This window comes from Paramormyrops kingsleyae, chromosome 4, assembly GCF_048594095.1.
Source record: "Paramormyrops kingsleyae isolate MSU_618 chromosome 4, PKINGS_0.4, whole genome shotgun sequence".
Classification (NCBI taxonomy): domain Eukaryota; kingdom Metazoa; phylum Chordata; class Actinopteri; order Osteoglossiformes; family Mormyridae; genus Paramormyrops; species Paramormyrops kingsleyae.
Window position 1 is genome coordinate 8,859,933 of NC_132800.1, and position 18,396 is coordinate 8,878,328.

Here is an 18,396-nt window from a genome sequence, read left to right on the forward strand (position 1 = left end):
AGTCATCCACCCAGTGGGGGAAAAGAGGAGGTGAGTCATCCACCCAGTGGGGGAAGAGAGGAGGTGAGTCATCCACCCAGTGGGGAAAAGAGCTGCCCACAGCTCCTGAGGGAAAGTCTCCACCAGCGATATGACGATAACTCCAGCCCAGACTGTGCTGAACGGCAGCACTGCAGCAGGACCGTCTCCCTAGACAGTGCAGGCTGTCCAGCAACTGTGACTGTACAGCAATCAGCCCTGTCCATCCATCTGCATCTGCTCCAACTGCTTCTGGTGAAGCAACAAGTGGCAGAGCAGCAGATCCAAGAAGAGGCAGAGACAGGAGTCATCTAACAAGGACGGGTCATGTTGCTTTTACTTCAACTCTCCACGATTGAATGCGGTAACAAGGAATGACTCCCTTTTGCTTCCATGCATCACTGGGTCAACAAGGTTCAGCCCCTTAGACCTCTGGAGTGCCTACTGGCAGGTCGAACTGTCCCCAGAAACCCACCCCAAGACCACCATCGGTCGCAGGCTATGACACTTCTGGTCAATTTCATTCAGCCTGTGTAACAGCCTGGCCACCTTCGAGAGGCTAAGGGAGCATGTCCCAGCTCACCTGGACCTAGTGCATCATCAGTATGGATGATCTGCTGCTCTACACCGCTGATTTTCCCGGGGGATTGTGGAACTTAAAGACAGTGTTTGCAGGGATCCTCTGGGAGGGTTGTGGCTGAACCCCTGGAAGTCCTCCCTCCTCCAATGCATGATGCACTTCCAGGGCCACGTCATCAGGGGGAGGGTGTGGCCACCGACCCGCAGAAGAGGCAGCTGTGTGAGACTGGCCCCCTGCACAGACTGTAGCAGAGCTGCACAGCTTCCTGGGGATAGTGTCATATTACCAACACTCTGTTAAGGACCTGGACCCTAATCTCCTTTTCATTCTGAACCGGGACGCTAGCAATGAGGGGCTGGGTGCGGTGCTATCACAGGCAGGACCCGAAGGGGAGCACGTAGTTGCATGTTTCAGCAAAATGCTAAATAGGTAGGAGTGCAAGTTTCAGATAACCTGACAGGAGCTGCTATCTGTGATGCAGGCCTGCAAGAACTCAGAAGGACAGCTGGTCCACTGGTTGGAGGTAATGGCAGAGTTTGACTTTGAGGTCCAACATCACCCTGGGAAGCTGCATGGATACGTGGACACTGTCTCACCGACCCTGCAGCAGCTCACAGTGCAGGACAACCAGGTCACCACCAAGACTTCATTTGCCAGCAGATCGTCACAGAGCAGCACAGCAGCCCCCTGCTGGCCAGGGTGAGGGAGTAGCTGGATGAAGGAGGGTGACTGGGTTGGGAGGCGATCTCAGCCTCCAGCCCAGAGACCAAGGCCTACCACACCCAGTGGGGCACCCTGGAGGAACACGAGGGTCTGCTGTTAAGCCGCAGGTGATCACTGGATGGCGCAGGGGAGCTGCTGCAGCTGCTGGTGCCCAGGAGCCTGTATAACCCAGTGTCTGGTTCTTTTGTTTTGGTAAAATGTATGTAATTAATCTGATTTGTATAATGTTGGGGAGAATGTACTGAGCTGACACATGTTCCGTATAAATTATGTTTTATGTTCTTTTTTTTGTTTGTTAAATATAATTGAATGAGTTCTTCATTTGATATCTGCCAATGAGAGCAATCCCATGAATTCCCGTAATGGGGGAAAGAAACGTAGGAGAAGAGACAAAAGAGAGTTGGACATGAGAGAAGAAAGATGACCAAACATCTTCTTTCCACACCCTCGGCAAGCTTACTAGCAAAGCTACTAAATTTCAGAGTCCATCTGCTAGTAGAGAGAGAGCTATTCGATTCACGGTGGTGAAGCACAGAGTGTCTGACGAGTCATTTGCCCCGACTCCAGGACGAGTGAGAAAGCAGCGGATCAGGCCTGCTATGATTTTTCTTTGGTTTAATTATTTGCTGGCTTAGGTTTCTGAGTGGGAAATAACAGAGTGGCAGCTATTGTAAATACTGTTTACACTGTATATATTGTGTCTTGTACATATTAGCATTTATGTAGTAAAGTTCTTAAATTTAACTGCGTCATTTTATATTGCATAGTTGTTAAATAAGGTGGTGAATGTATTTAGGGTGGGCATGTTAGCCCTGGGTTATTTTTGAAGGGAGCATATAGCCTACAGACAGACGCCATGGTGAACTCAGGGCCACCGTCTAGTGTTCGTTAACTTGGGCCCAGCAAAGGCCTGAAGGGGGCGCTACACCTGTGCTCTCTCATGCTGAGGTCGGTGCACGGAGCCGTCGGGTCGGGCAGTACGGGGTAGAGAAGATGCTGAGGAAGCTGTGGCAGCGCTTCACCTGGCCGGGCTGCCAGCAGGACACTGAGATGTTCCTGCATTGCAGTGATGCTGGACTCAGAGGGCTCCTAGCTGGCTGTCCCAGTCTGCCCTCCAGCTGTACCTAGTGGAGCACGTGGGGGTAGATGTCCTGGGCCTCTTTCCCCACACTGAGGCCAGGAATCACTACATACTTGTGGTCATGGACTACTTCACAAAGTGGGCTGAGGCTTACATGGTTCCAGAGCAGAGTGCGACCACCATGGCAGAATAACAGCTCTAGGAGCTTCGGGGCTTCAGAGGAGCTGTACAGCATCCAGGGGAGAAACGTCGAGGCGTTGGTGTTCTGTGAGGTCAGCTGGCTGCTAGGGATTGTGAAGACCCCCCCCCCCCCCCCATCAGCAGAGTGACAGGCTGGTGAAGAAGCTGAATCGCATCCCAGCTCCCCAGCAGGCAACCCTCATTGGTGAGCACCAGCATGATTGGGACACCCACCTTCACCTGGTTCTGTGGACTTATCGTGCAGCTGTGCAGGAGATGTATAGCTGTAGGCTGTGGACCCCGGTAGAGCTGCTGTTTGGCTCACCCCCTGGGCCGGAGCTGCCGGCGACACCTGGACTGGATTATCTGCTCCAGCTCCAAGACCATGTGCAGACAATGCATGAGCTGGCCAAGTAACATCAGGACGTGGTCAGAGCCAGACAGAGGTGAGCCTATGACGTCCGCTGCTGTGGACAGGTCTTCCAGCCTGGGGACTCTGGATGTCCTGCCTCATCAGGAAAAAGGGGGGGTTGCCCAAGCTGGAGAGCCACTGGAGAGACCCCCAGGAGGTCCTGAAGTGAATCTCCGAAGCAGGGCTGTCATGTTACATCGAGACCAGCTGGCTCTATACCAACCATTGGCCCACTTGGAGAGACCATCAGCAGGACCTGGGATGAGTTTCCCAGCCGCTGGAACTGAGGAGAACGGTGGGGAACCTGGGGCCCTGTGGCCATAGAGGGCTCAGCGCTATCTGGAGCGCTACCAGGACTTTGTGGGGGTACCAGGTTGGGTCACCCCCCCAGAAGGGGGGCAGTGTAGCACTGGGGATTCCTGTCAGGCAGTGCAGTGGCCTGCTGGACCGGTGCAAGCTGTGTAAATAGCATGAATAATTTAAATAGCTCTGTGTATTTATCATTGTGTTGTTATTGTGCCGTATGTTAATGTCATGCGTAGTGTTAATGTTAATTGTTGTAATTATCGTTGTGTGGGCCACCATGTGTAGTTGGGACGCTCTGCACAGTGGGCAGTGTCTGTGTCTTGTGAGTATTACTAGCATAAATCAGTACCCGTCTGTGACTCTTATCGCTGCGATCACCATGTCTGGTGTCCGTGCCAGAAAATTGTAATATTCTGCTGAATGAAGTACTGTAACCTACAGTTGAAAAATATGCTTCTAGGAGCCTGATATGAACTGAAAAATTAAATAACAATAATCCCACCAAGCAGGTTTTTGCAGCTAATTTTACTCTGAAGAATCAGCAGTTCATTAATTACACTGTTTTGTTTTTGCATATATGATGCTAGTAAATACAACATTTATTCAAAACAAATTTTAATATTCTGCAGAGTAAAGTACTGCAGCCTACAGTAGACTGGTACTGACTTTATGAATATGTGTATAAATGGAGTAAAAGGGAGTGAGAGTTAATCAGCTGGGTAATTTTCATACTGTCCCTGCAGGTGTGTCCTCAGTGAGGTGGGTGACAGTACAGAGTGGAGGATCTGTCACCATCCCGTGTTCCTATGACAAGACATATCAACAGCAGGTGAAATACTGGTGCAGAGGGAGGGACTGGAGTTCATGTTCTCCCAAAGTACGCACTGTCTCTCCAAAGATAAGCAATGAAATGTCAATCAGTGATAATCCCACAAAGCCAGTCTTCACTGTGACCATCAACAATCTGAAAAGTGAGGACTCTGGTTACTACTGGTGTGGTGTGGAGATCAGCGGAGGTTCAGCTGTGGGAACACCGGTTTACCTGTCAGTCACTGAGGGTAAGATGTCTGTACTGCAGACTGTAGCCAATGAGATGCACAGTATGTAACATGTCATTCAGGTAGAAAGGAAGGACAAAGGAGAAAATATTTTAGAAAATATTCCATTTCAATATTTTAAAACTTCATTGGGAACTTCCAGGTTGAGCATGAAGTGAGCTGGCATAGTTTAATGGTTTGCTTGACTTTTGTTATCTTTGGCCTGGAAATACCCTAAAGGTGGAACAGATGAACACAGAAATTTCAAGGCAGGGAGTCGTCCTCAATTTGATTTGTTTTCATTGAAGTTTTACTTGTATGAGGAATCATATAAGTTATTCATTATGTAATGATTACGATTTATGTCATTTGGGGAAGAAGATACAGCTTTTGGGGTTAAATGTTATTTCTTGTTCTTATAAGGAGATGGGGGAATGTTCTGGGTATTACCATGACAGTGTCTCCTTTTCAGTGTTATGAATGGACCAAACTTATTTTTCATTGCATGTGCTGACATGCAGCTTGTACCCTCAGAGTGTTTCGGGTCACAGGCTGTGAATGTATTTTATTATGGCTAACATGGCTGTTGCTATAGGAGGCCATCCTGTGAGGTTTATATCTTGGAAAGTAAAGGGGCTTAATGGACCTGGTACTAGGGATGGGAATTGAGAACCGGTTCCAAATTTTCCAAAGCATCGGATTCGTATGTCTCTGAGCTTATCAATTCCTTTATCAATGCCAGTGTTACACCATATTTTGTGACTGTCATGATGAGTGACTCCAGGGGGCGCTGTTTCACATATTACTGGGAATGAACACAAGGTTCCTGTACATGTGCATGAGCCCTCTGTGCAAAATACACTAAGTAACACGGCAAAGAAACAATCAGAAAGTAAGATAAGAAGATTGAAAAGAATAACTATCATGTTGTTTTAACAAATTAATTTATTTGAAATATGCATTTACATACATGAATACAGTCTTATGCAAAACTTTGGGCAGCCCTCAATAAATAACATATTTTGGTCATTTTTTCATGGAAAAGATGTAAACACAGTCTCTATAGGAAATGGAAAAAATGCACAATATTTTCGCCAAACATTGATCTATAGTTACTTTTTATGTCATAAATTCAACAAAGATGAAAAATAAAAACATTTTTGTGGCACTCTACAAAAGTTTGGACACCCTAAGAGTTCCGAAGCCTCAGATTCTTTTTACAAGGTTTCAGACCTTAATCAGCTCATTAGATCTGATGCATGGCAGCAGCTGTCATTAGCAAATGTCAGCTGGTGCCAATTTCAAAGCTTTACAAATACCCTGACTCTTTAAACCTTGTGCACACACTTGTGGACACTCAGCAACCATGGGTTCCTCTAAGCACCGGTCTAAGACTCTGAAAATGAAAGTTATTGATGCCCACAATGGAGGAGAAGGCTACAAAAAGATAGCAAAGCGTTGTCAGCTTGCAGTTTCTACAGTAAGAAATGTAATTAAGAGATGGCAGTTCAGGGGAACTGTAGAGGTCAAGATGAGATCTAGAAGACCAAGAAAACTCTCGGAGAGAACTGCTCGTATGCTGGTCAAAAAGACAAATCAAAACCCCAATTTGACTGCAAAAAATCTGCAGGAACATTTAGCAGACTCAGGAGTGGTGGTGCACCGTTCCACAAGAACTTCATGGAAGAGTCAGCAGAAGAAAACCTTACCTGCATCCCCATCATAAAATTCAATGTCAGAAGTATGCAACAGAACATCTACAGAAGCCTGATGCATTTTTGAAACAAGTGCTGTGGACTGATGAAGTTAAAATAGAACTCTTTGGCCACAATCAGCAAAGGCATGTTTGGAGAAAAAAAGGAGCAGCATTTCATGAAAAGAACACCTTGGCAACTATTAAGCATATGGGGGTGGATCTATCATGCTTTGGGGTTGTGTTGCAGCCAGTGGCACAGGAAACATTGCACGGGTGGAGGGAAGAATGGATTCCACTAAATACCAGCAAATTCTGGAAGCAAACATCACACCGTCTGTAAAAAAGCTGAAGCTGAAAAGAGGATGGCTTCTACAACAGGACAATGACCCTAAACATACCTCGAAATCCACCATGGACTACCTCAAAAGACGCAAGCTGAAGGTTTTGGAATGGCCATCACAGTCCCTTGATTTAAACATCATTGAAAATTTGTGGGTAGATCTTTAAAGAGCTGTGCATGCAAGACGACCAAAGAATATTACAGAACTAGAAGCCTTTTGCTAGGAAGAATGGGAGAAAATCCCAAGTACAAGAACTGAAAGACTTTTAGCTGGCTATAAAAAGCGTTTGCAAGCTGTGACATCTGCCAGAAGAGGTGTTACTAAGTACTGATTATGTAGGGTGCCCAAACTTTTGCAGAGTGCCACAATAATGTTTTTATCTTTTATCTTTGTTCAATTTATGAAATAAAAAGTAACTATGCATCAATTTTTGCCAAAAATATTGTGCATTTTTTCTATTTCCTACAGAGACTGTGTTTACATCTTTTCAATAAAAAATGACCAAAATATGTTATTTATTTGTGCCCAAACTTTTGCAAAAGACTGTATATTGTAGCGCTGGAGGTACCGTGGGGCAGAGCGGAATATTTGACTGGCGCCAACCTTGTACATAGTTCTTAGTGATTTTCAGGCATCGTAATGTCTTGTGCTGTACTGTAGTGTCATGTGTAATGTTAAATGTTAATAGTGGTACATAGTACTGTGTGTGTGTGTGTGTGTGTGTGTGTGTGTGTGTGTATACGCGCCCAACGTGTGGGTTGGGAGTAAGTGGGTGATGGGCATGGTGGGCAGTGTGGGTGTGTTGTTAGAGTGACTGGCACAGGTGAAATAAATGCCACCTAGCGGTTGAATCCCATCGCCTCCTGTTGCTTATTACGGTTTCCACACCATGGCTATACGATACGCTACATTGGTGTCAGAGCTGGGGATGATAAATGAGGAGCTTGAGAGGGAGCAAGAGGAGCTCCAAGAAGCTGACACCATAAGGGGAGCAGCCAGCTTGAGCAGACCTCCAGGAACCGAGTGCTTTGCCTTCCTGGACCAACCTGATGGCCCCAGCGCCCCCCACCTGCCCAGGTGACAGTGGTGCCGCACGGGGATACAGCCGGTCGCAATCAAGACCCTCCTCAAGCTGCCCCGCTATGACAGAAAAGGCCCCTTGGAGCCCTACCTGACCCAGGTCCAGCTGGCGGCGCGGCTCAGTGGCCAGTGACCCAGCAAAACTGCGGGTCAACTGGCAATGTCACTGGAGGGGGAGGCGCTGAAGGCTCATCTAAGCCTCTCTCCAGAAGAGCAGGAGGACTGTGGGACACTAATTACCACACTGGTTTGGCCAGTAACAGTCAGAGGGAAGATGAGGGAGCAGCTGGACAGCCAGTGATGGTACACCAGTGAAAGGTTGGGGCCATTCGCAGCTGAGCTCGAGAGCTGTACCCAGTGAGGCTACCCTCACTTCCCCTGGGTAGCGCAGGATGAGCGTTGGTCCTCTGGGCACAGTGCCCCGCCCACCACATAGTGAAGCCTGCATTGCGGAGAGTGCAGAGGGAACAGAGCTGGTTGGAGATCTGCATGCTGCTGCTGCTGGTGCTGCTCCTGCGCCTCACCAGAAGCCCCACTGCCGCATGGTTTTTTTCCGCTGTGGAGAGCTGGGACACATTGCCCGCAGCTGGCCTGCATCAGCGCCTTGCTGTCACCCTGAACATCCAGGAAATGTTGGGCGGGTTGCATCTTAAGAGGGGCGTCACCTGCAATGCACACCAGTCTGACCCCTATGCAAGGCTAGACACCTCTATGTCGACTGCCTGTTGGATGGAACTCCTTGCCAAGCCCTGGTGGACACGGGATCCACCATCACTCTGATCTGTCTGGGCAAACTGGCAGGCACCAATGGGGCTGCGCCAGCCGGTTAGGAACCCATGGGCATCCAGCTGGTGTCAGTGACTGTCATGTTGTTTTTGCTTCAACTATCAACAATTGAATGCAGTGACAAGGAAGGACTCCTATTTGCTTCCATGCTGGGTCAACATGATTCTGCTCCTTAGACCTCTGGAGTGGCTACTGGCAGGTCAAACTGTCCCCAGAAACCCACTCCAAGACCACCATCGGTCACAGGCTATGACACTTCTGGTCAATTTCATTCAGCCTGTGTAACAGCCTGGCCACCTTCGAGAGGCTAAGGGAGCATGTCCCAGCTCACCTGGACCTAGTGCATCATCAGTATGGATGATCTGCTGCTCTACACCGCTGATTTTCCCGGGACATTGTGGAACTTAAAGACAGTGTTTGCAGGGATCCTCTGGGAGGGATGTGGCTGAACCCCTGGAAGTCCTCCCTCCTCCAATGCATGATGCACTTCCAGGGCCACGTCATCAGGGGGAGGGTGTGGCCACCGACCCGCAGAAGAGGCAGCTGTGTGAGACTGGCCCCCTGCACAGACTGTAGCAGAGCTGCACAGCTTCCTGGGGATAGTGTCATATTACCAACACTCTGTTAAGGACTTTGCCAGCATGACAGACACAATGCACCATCTTACAGAGAAGGGAGGTGGTTTTGCGTGGATGGATGCCTGAGCCATGGCTTTTAACCAGCTCCGCGTGACGCTCACCGATGTTCCCATGCTAGAGGACCTAGACCCTCCTTTTCATTCTGGATGCAGAAGCCAGCAACAAGGGGCTGGGTACTGTGCTAGTACAGGCAGGACCCGAAGGGGAGTGTGTAGTAGTATATTTCAGGTAAATGCTAAACAGGCAGGAGTGCCAGTACCATGTACTGTAACTTGACATGAGCTGCTATCTGTGGAGCAGGCTGGCAAGAACTTCCATCCATACCTCTGTAGCCAGTGGTTCGGGTTGTGGAAGGACCACAAATCGCTTGGGTGGCTCCTATGTTTCTGGCACTCAGAAGGACAGCTGGTCCACTGGTTGGAGGTAATGACAGAGTTTGACTTTGAGGTCCAACATCACCCTGGGAAGCTGCATGGAAACGTGGACACTCTGTCTCACCGACCCTGCAGCAGCTCACAGTGCAGGACAACCAGGCCACCACCAAGACTTCATTTGCCAGCAGATCGTCACAGAGCAGCCCAGCAACCCCATGCTGGCCAGGGTGAGGGAGTAGCTGGATGAAGGAGGGTGACTGGGTTGGGAGGCGATCTCAGCCTCTGGCCCAGAGACCAAGGCCTACCACACCCAGTGGGGCACCCTGGAGGAACACGAGGGTCTGCTGTTAAGCCGCAGGTGATCACTGGATGGCGCAGGGGAGCTGCTGCAGCTGCTGGTGCCCAGGAGCCTGTATAACCCAGTGTCTGGTTCTTTTGTTTTGGTAAATTGTGATTAATTTGATTTGTATAATGTTGGGGAGGTTGTACTGAGCTGACACATGTTCCGTATAATTTATGTTTTATGTTCTTTTCTTTGTTTGTTATTTGTTAAATATAATTTAATGAGTTATTTATTTGATATCTGACAATAAGAGCAATCCCATGAATTCCCGTAACGGGGGAAAGAAACGTAGGAGAAGAGACAAAAGAGAGTTGGACATGGGAGAAGAAAGATGACCAAATGTCTTCTTTCCACACCCTCGTCAAGCTTACTAGCAAAGCTACTAAATTTCAGAGTACATCTGCTAGTAGAGAGAGAGCTATTCGATTCACGGTGGCAAAGGACAGAGTGTCTGACGAGTCATTTGCCCCGACTCCAGGACGAGAGAGAAAGCGGCAGATCAGGCCTGCTATGATTTTTCTTTGGTTTAATTATTTGCTGGCTTAGGTTTTTGAGTGGGAAATAACAGAGTGGGAGCTATTGTAAATACTGTTTACACTGTATATATTGTGTCTTGTACATATTAGCATTTATGTAGTAGAGTTGTTAAATTTAACTGCGTCATTTTATATTGTGTAGTTGTTAAATAAGGTGGTGAAAGTATTTAGGGTGGGCATGTTAGCCCTGGGTTAGTTTTGAAGGCCTGCAGACAGACGCCATGGTGAACTCAGGGCCCCCGTCTAGTGTTCATTAACTTGGGCCCAGCAAAGGCCTGAAGGGGGCGCTACACCTGTGCTCTCTCATGCTGAGGTCGGTGCATGGAGCCGTCGGGTCGGGCAGTACGGGGTAGAGAAGATGCTGAGGAAGCTGTGGCAGCGCTTCACCTGGCCGGGCTGCCAGCAGGACACCGATACAGTTGAAACCTGAAGTTTACATACACTTCAGAGAAAGTCACAAAAAACGTTTTTTTTTCTCACTGTCGAACATTAAATCAGAGTAAACATTTTCTGTTTTAGGTCATTTAGGATCACCAATTTTTTAAAAAATTTTGTTAAATGTCAAAATAAAGAGAGAGAGAATTTTATTTTTTATTTTAATTATTTTCATCAAAGTCAGAAGTTTACATACACTAAGTTTATTATGTCTTTAAACAACATAGAAAATTCCAGATGATTCCAGTCTGAGCTCCAGAAGCTTCTGATAGGTTAATTGACACCATGTGAGTAAACTGCTGGCATACCTGTGGATGTATTTTAAGGATCACCTCAAACACAGAGCCTCATTCTGTGACATCATGGGGAAATCAAGAGAAACCAACCAACACATCAGGAAAAGAATCGTGGACCTCCACAAGTCTGGCTCATCCTTAGGTACAATTTCCAGATGCCTGAAGGTCCCATGTTCATCCGTTCACACAATAATGCACAAGTATAAAAGCCATGGGAGTATACAGCCATTGTACTGCTCAGGAAGGAGACGGATTCTGAGTCGCAGAGATGAACGTTTTTGGGGTAAAATGTGCAAATCAACCCCAGGACAACAGCAAAAGACCTTGTGAAAATGCTGCCTGAAACTGGTAAGATAGTATCATTATCCACAGTAAAAGGAGTCCTGTACCGACATGAGCTGAAAGGCCACTCAGCGAGGAGAAGCCATTGCTTCAAAACCACCATAAAAAAGAGAGACAACAGTTTGTGCACAAAGATCTTAATTTTTGGAGACATGTCCTGTGCTCTGATGAAATTAAAATTGAGCTGTTTGGCCATAATGATCAACAGTATATTTGGAGGAAAAAGGGGGAAGCTTGCAGGCCTCAGAACAGCATCCCACCTGTGAGGTATGGGGGTGGCAGCATCATGTGGGGCTGCTTTGCTGCAGGGGGGGCTGGTGCACTTCACAAAATAGATGGCGTCATGAGAAAAGAAACTTATGTGGATGTATTGAAGCAACATCTGAAGGCATCAGCCAGGAAGTTGAAGCTTGGGTGCAAATGGGTCTTCCAAAGGGTCAATGACCCCAAGCGTCCCTACAAATTAGTTACTAAGTCAATGTATTGGAGTGGCCGTCACACAGCCCTGACCTCAATGCTATAGAAAATTTGTGGGCGGTACTGAAAAGGGGAGTGTGAGCAAGAAGGCCTACAAACCTGATCCAGTTACACCAGTTCTGTCAAGAGGAATGGGCCAAAATTCCAGCAAACTATTGTGAGAAGTTTGAGGAGGAAACCCAAAACGTTTGGCCCAAGTGAAAGAGTTTCAAGGCAATGCTACCGAATAGTATGGAAGTATATGTATACTTCTGCCTTTGATGAAAGTAATAAAAATTAAAAATAAAATTCTCTCTCTATATCAATCAATCAATCAAACACTTTATTTGTCCCCGAGGGGCAATTTAAGGGCACATAGAGCAGTGTTAAGATCAACCCGACCATACATATACAAACAGTAGGGGAAGACAGGTCAGGAGACAGCCGCTCTACAAGCCAACCGGTCGACCGCACGAGCAGCGACCCGGGCATAGGAAGAACAGAGAAAACAGGATTACATGAGGTGAGAGAGGCGAATAAAAAAAACAGCCCCTAGACTGTACTCCATTAGGGAGTATAATGTAGGAACAGAAAAAAACACCTCAGCAACATAAGCACATAGCCACTACACAATATAAAATCGGGACATGCCACAGGGAAGGGAATGGGGAAGTGGAGGTAGTCCAGCATGAACAAACAACCATCCGGCCCTGCAGCCAGAAGCCCTGGTCATCGACCCGCCTGTTCACGCTGGGGGTGTCAAGCGGCGAAGGCGTTGGATGGGGGGAGGGTGTCCTTGGGGTCGGGGGAGAGGGATGCAAGAGAGTCACGCTGCCTTGTCCTTCTGGGGGAGTTGTTGAATTCAGCAGCGGCCTTGGCCAAGGCCCGTGCTGATTAAGGGGGAGCTCGAAACAGATAATTAGGTTGTTTGGGTTTTCGGGCGAGAAGCTGAAATTTTGTAGCTTCTCTAATGTCCACACTGGTCTCCGTCATCCATCCTTTGCAGAGCCTAAAGCTTCTCCGTGATGTTATCAAGTCTGCGGTCCATAGTCACAATGATGGTATCCAATTTGCGATCTAGAGCCAAAGTCTGAGTGCCGACAGCTATGCCAACTCCGTCAATCACCCCGGCCAGCCTAGTGGGGCTATGAGCGGCTGTCACCGTTTTCTTCAATTTTCGATAAACCAGGGCGATGTCTAATCCAATCAGCATAAGACCTGTTATCAAGGTTCCGAATAGGTAGATATCTTCGATGTCCTCCATGGAAAGAGCTGCCAGACACACGACCCTCCACTTCTCCCATCCGTCCATCGTGTAGCCAGCTGCGTGCGTTCCTGCAGGACAGTCAGGTTCCCCCGAACCTGGGCATCTCGTCGAGAAGATGGTGTCAATTGCGTTGAGAGACCAGTTGATCAAATCCATGATTTCCTTAGTTATATTCTGACATTTAACAAATACAAAAAAAAATGGTGATCCTAACTAACTGAAACAGAAAAAGTTTACTCTGATTTAATGTTCAGCAGTGAGAAAAAAAAGTTTTTGTGTTTTTTTCTGAAGTGTATGTAAACTTCTGGTTTCAACTGTATAAGAGGGACCAAATTTCAGTTTTGATCAACACCCATAAATGAGACCTGGGAGAAAAAACAGTTAATGGGCTACTTCAGGGGGTTAGATATGAGAAGTAACATTCTTTGGTTTAGTTTTAAGAGAATTTAAATAAATTCATAAAATCATAAATATAATGATCAACACCATAAATGAGACCTTGGAGAAGTAACAGTGTGAGTTTTAATAGGCCACTGCAGAGGGTTAAATATGATAATATGTTAATAAATGTCCTTTGGTTTCGCTTCATAGGGGTATGAAATATATGTGTATAATATTAACATAACTGGCTCATATTCATGACTATTTTATTGTTATGTAAATATCACAGTGTTTTTTCCTAATTTGTGTGTTCAGGTTCCCCAGAGCTGTCTGTGGACAAACAGGAGATGACAGGTGTGGAAGGAGACAGTGTTAGTGTTCAGTGTCACTCTGAATACTATTACAGTCTGTCATGGTGTAGAATGGGGGGCTCCTGTATAACAAGGTCTTCGGGTTTGGATGGGAGGCCTGTCCTGATCAGGGTTGACAGAGTAAAGAAAGTCTTCATTGTGACAATGAGGGGACTGGAGAGGAAGGACACAGGCTGGTATTGGTGTGATGATAATGGATACCAGCAGATCCCAGTTCATATTACTGTCAGTCAGAGAACTGCAACCAAAACCAGCGCTGAACGTAAGTATTGACCTAAAATCTACTTATCTATCTGCTTAGATAAATACTAAATGAGCCCAACAGTTTTACTCATGAAGGCAGTCTGTGTGTTTTGTGGGATATTTGGGGGGGGGGGGTGTTTTCCAGGGTATTACCAGAGATGATCCAACCGCTGTCTGGCACCCAGTCAGCACAAGGCTCTATATTATACAGCTCTGGAAAAAAATTAAGATATCACTCTATATTTTTAAACCAATCAGCTTTTTTAAATCCTGGTTTAATCCTGGTTCTGCTAGCAGAGGCTACACTGCACTGCAGGCTGCTTCCAGGCTCAAAGTTTCTAAGACAGCAGTATACAAGAACAAAATAAAGCAGGAGACACTGGGAATATCCAGAAACCAGCCATGTAGAGGGCAGAAGCAACATTTTAATGCCAGAGATGACTGTCAACTTATACGGCTGTGCCTCATAAATCAGAGGATGACCTCATCTGACCTTAGAGAACATGAAATGGTGTGAAGTTCTAGGCTGCTAGAAGCAGAACTGAAGCAAAGAATAAAGCAAGTAAGAGGTCTTTCATTAATGAGAAACAGGGAAGAGTCAGGCTGGAATTTGCAAAAAAATGTATATTATACACAGACACATTCCCATGAACTGAGAAATAAGTCAAACCAAATGTAAAGAGAGGAGAAAGATTTAGATACTGGAGATGCTGATTTATTCTCAGAGATGATCTCAGCAGAGCCCTGATTAGAGCACACAGGTGGATGTTAACCATGTTAACCACACTGACCTTGGTGTTTGAGGATCCACAATCATAACCTCAGTCCCAACATCCAGTTTAGCTGCGTCCATCTGCCACTTCTGCCTGGTCTGGAGGGTTAGTGGATAATCCCTGATGAAGCTCCTCCAAAGATGGTCAGCCAGCTCCTGGCTATGCCTCCATCTCCTTTGTCTGAGTCCCTCTTATGTGGGGTAGATCACCTGAGGAAGGGCTGAATCTGGCCGCCCCATCAGGAGAGTATTGGGCGTGATGGGATCAGGATCAGCTACATCCAAGGACACTTAACCCAGGGGCTTTGAATTTAAAATCCCTTCTACCTCAACCAGCACAGTCCACAGTATGTGGGCCTAGGGTGGTGTACAAGGCTGCCTTCACTTAGCCTGCAGAGCACTATGCGGATTAAAGCGGGAGGTGATTGGCTGGGCTGCCAGTTGCTCCTTTATAGAGGATCCTAAAGCATTAAGGGCCTCTCAGCTCAGTACCAGCTCCCTTAAAATTGGTGCCCTGGCTTCCCTCTCCATGCAGTACAGTTACGTAATGATGAGGAATGAGTCTGTGTCAAGGCTAAGCATGAGCTCTAGGTACAATGCTATTGTAGCGGCACAGTTATAAATGATACCTCAGTGTTTCTCCTGTCTTCTACCGATCTTCACTAAGAAAGGACCAAATCAGTTCACACCTGTGGAGTAAAATGCTGGACAATGCATTGTAAAAGTAGAGGGGGGCAAATCCATCTGAGGGATTTACCACGTTATCTGTGACACAACATACATGCAAACTGTTTCTCCAGACTGTTGCCCTTCCCCAGAGTACCCAACAGCACCTACTGTGTGTCACATACTCTGGTCCTCGAAGATGCAGCTGCTCATCATAACACGTAATCAGCAAGGAGGTGATACTATGGATCGGATCTAGCACCAGGTCACGCTGCGTCCTGGGCTATGCCATAGCATGTGCGTAGGTGGCTTCCTACCCTGATTAGGCTTGTGTCAAACTTGGGTGCGAGCTACACCAACCTACTGCTGACAGGCACAGCTTCAAGACAAGCGTAGTCTTCAGGGAAACTCTCAATCTCCGCACGTCAGAGGTGTTTCAGTTCAGCTGCTCTAAAATCATCAGCCATGGGGCTGCAGCCCACGCTGGCTGCCCTGTAAGACTGCTGAGCAACTGATTTCACCGGGTCAGTGAAGGATTGGTAAAGACAGATTTCTGGAACCTCGCTGTTCAACCCTGCTGACGCTAAACCGCAGAAGGTGACCCTTTATGCTCCTCAGTCATCCACCTGAAACACCGTGGGTCCTGGGGGCCAGTGTGTCTGAGGCCTCTGTAGAAACTCAGGACCTCGGCTCCACCTGCTGATTCCAGCTATCTGAGATAGTGTCAGTCCCCTGTGATGTCATCAGCTGGCTTGTCATCAGCGACATATCGCCATGACTGACAATCTGTCAGCTACTGTATCTCCACAATCCTAGTCCCTACAAATACTTTAAAATGACAGGATTCGGACTGATGACAAGTAAGAACAGTCATAGAGTCCATCCAGTAGTTGACCTCATGGATCTCTACAGTACGCTCCTTCTGTAGTACTGCCACTAACTGGACTCCAGTCAGAGCTGCACAGAGCTCCAGTTTACAGATTGCCTGCTTGGCTTTGATGCAACTCTGGACCTCGGAGCTAAGAAGCCAGTCTCTACTGTTCCATCCACACCTTTACTACGCAGGTATGCTACAGCACCATAGGCCTGCTCTGAGCCATCGGTGAAGATATGAATGCTCCTGGTAGCCAGTGGACACAAACCATCACTATTCAAACATCTGAGTAAATTAATTTGGGGTCACTGGATAAATTCTCTCTCCCAATTAAACCATTCTTGGATAAGCTCACTAGGTAAGTTGGGGTCATCCCACTCCCCTTTCTTGGTTTAGAGATTCTAAACCAGGACCTTGTTTCAGGTGGTATATGGGACTATGAACGCGAGTGGGTCATACTGGCTGGTGAGGACTTGGTAAATCCCCCACGTTCTAGGTTCAGCTCTCTCTACCTGGCTGTATTTGCATCCCAGGATAAGCACTGCCAGCGTAACCTGAGGATGTGCTCCTGTGGGTCAGAGCTTGGCTGCATGAGCCAGACCTTAGCTCTCTGCTTTGGACTCTAGATGGAGATTTTGGGAGACCTCTGGGTAGTTGCATGCCCATTGACATTAGCTAAATCCTCCCACAGCTAGAAGTTGTCGCAACTTACTGTAGAGTTCCTTAGCCTCCCCCGGAGTAGCTAGGCTCTGAAGGCAGTTGTCCATATAAAAACAATATTCAACTGAGGAACGTTTATCTTCTCCTGGCTCACACTGGTCCATCACATGCTTCTGAAATGTGAAAGTGGCGCAGCAGGTACTGCAGGTGGACCCAAAGCGTAGAACCTGCCACTGATAAACATCAGGTAGGAGTTTTCCTGTTCAGATTGTGCCACAGGAACCTGAGAAAGGTCTGGTCCTCCTAAAGCATTCACGTCTGGTGATGGCCTGGGAAGATATTAATTTAGGCTCATACCCCTGTAGGTGAAAGAGCAATTAAAGACATGTCCGTTCTTGCCATTATGCTGAACTAAGTGGGGTGGGAAGTACCACCCAGGACTGCCCTCAGTGGTGTCTGGTGGAACCTTTCACACATAGTCAGCTTCAAATACTGTAATTTAGTGAATTTCCTACAATAAACTGCAGCTGTATCAGGGTCTCTAGCTAGATGCTTCTCAGTTCCTCTAAGATGAGCAAGAGTAGCTTCCATAGGGGCAGCTTAAGGAGGACGACTGGTTTTCCAAGAAGTGGAGCCGCATATCAGTCAACGCCTTTGACTGAAATGTTAACTGTAAAGTTCTCGAGTCTCTTAACTGCCTCAGTATCCTGTCTATACTGTGTGATGAGCCTCTCACTGTGATACGGTAAGGTGTCAAACTGCCAAAGCCTCTCTACATGGTTAAATAGATCAGAGGCTGGAGGGGCAGCATGTGTCAGGAGACGATGAATAGTCTTGAGACTGGTGGCCAGCAAGTGTGATGGACTCTGTAGGGTCCAGCCTAGGCAGGTCTTTATAACTGCTGGTCCACCAGGGGCTCCTAGTCTCACTGGCTATATCTGGGTTATCAGATGGAGACAGTCCAACCCAGATAGCAGGAGTGGACATGGATCCTTAATTGGAGCGAGAGGGAGGTGTTTCAGGTGTTTATGCTTCCTCTAAAGAGCTACCACTGGATAAGTATGTGGGGCAAGACATACAACAGCTCCTTAGCAGTGAAAGTATTGCATATATGGAAGGTCTAACCAGCATGGCTCCTAGGCGACACTGAGAAAGACACCATGGCCCCCTTGATAGGTCATAGGTCATGCCTAATTGTGTGAAGTGTCAAGTCTTCTGGTCTTCCCTGGAGGCCTAGTTTCTGAGCGGCTTCAAGCAGCAAGATCATCCAGCCATAAGCAGGAGAGCATACTAGTCTAGGGTATTCTCTCCATGGTGTAACACAACCTGGCTTACCTACAGCATTAAATTCCTATGTACTGTAGGCCTGTCTACATAAAATGTCTCAGCTATGGAGGTACTGGGACACGTCTACTCTGGCATGGTGGAGCTGTTACTACTTGCCTTGCCTTCACCACGAGTGTTAACCTCATGCAGGACGTCAAGGTGCTTTCTCCCACACC

The 18,396-nt window shown here is 47.2% G+C and overlaps 1 protein-coding gene across 1 annotated transcript; it reads left to right on the forward strand.

Moving 5' to 3' along the window:
* The first annotated feature begins 1,124 nt into the window (after window positions 1-1,124).
* On the forward strand, window positions 1,125-13,952 carry LOC140588952 (polymeric immunoglobulin receptor-like). The gene is made up of 4 exons (XM_072711597.1): window positions 1,125-1,229; window positions 2,440-2,572; window positions 4,044-4,358; window positions 13,624-13,952. The coding sequence occupies exons 1-4, from the start codon at window positions 1,125-1,127 to the stop codon at window positions 13,950-13,952; spliced, it is 882 nt and encodes a 293-aa protein (XP_072567698.1).
* Window positions 13,953-18,396: the final 4,444 nt, after the last annotated feature.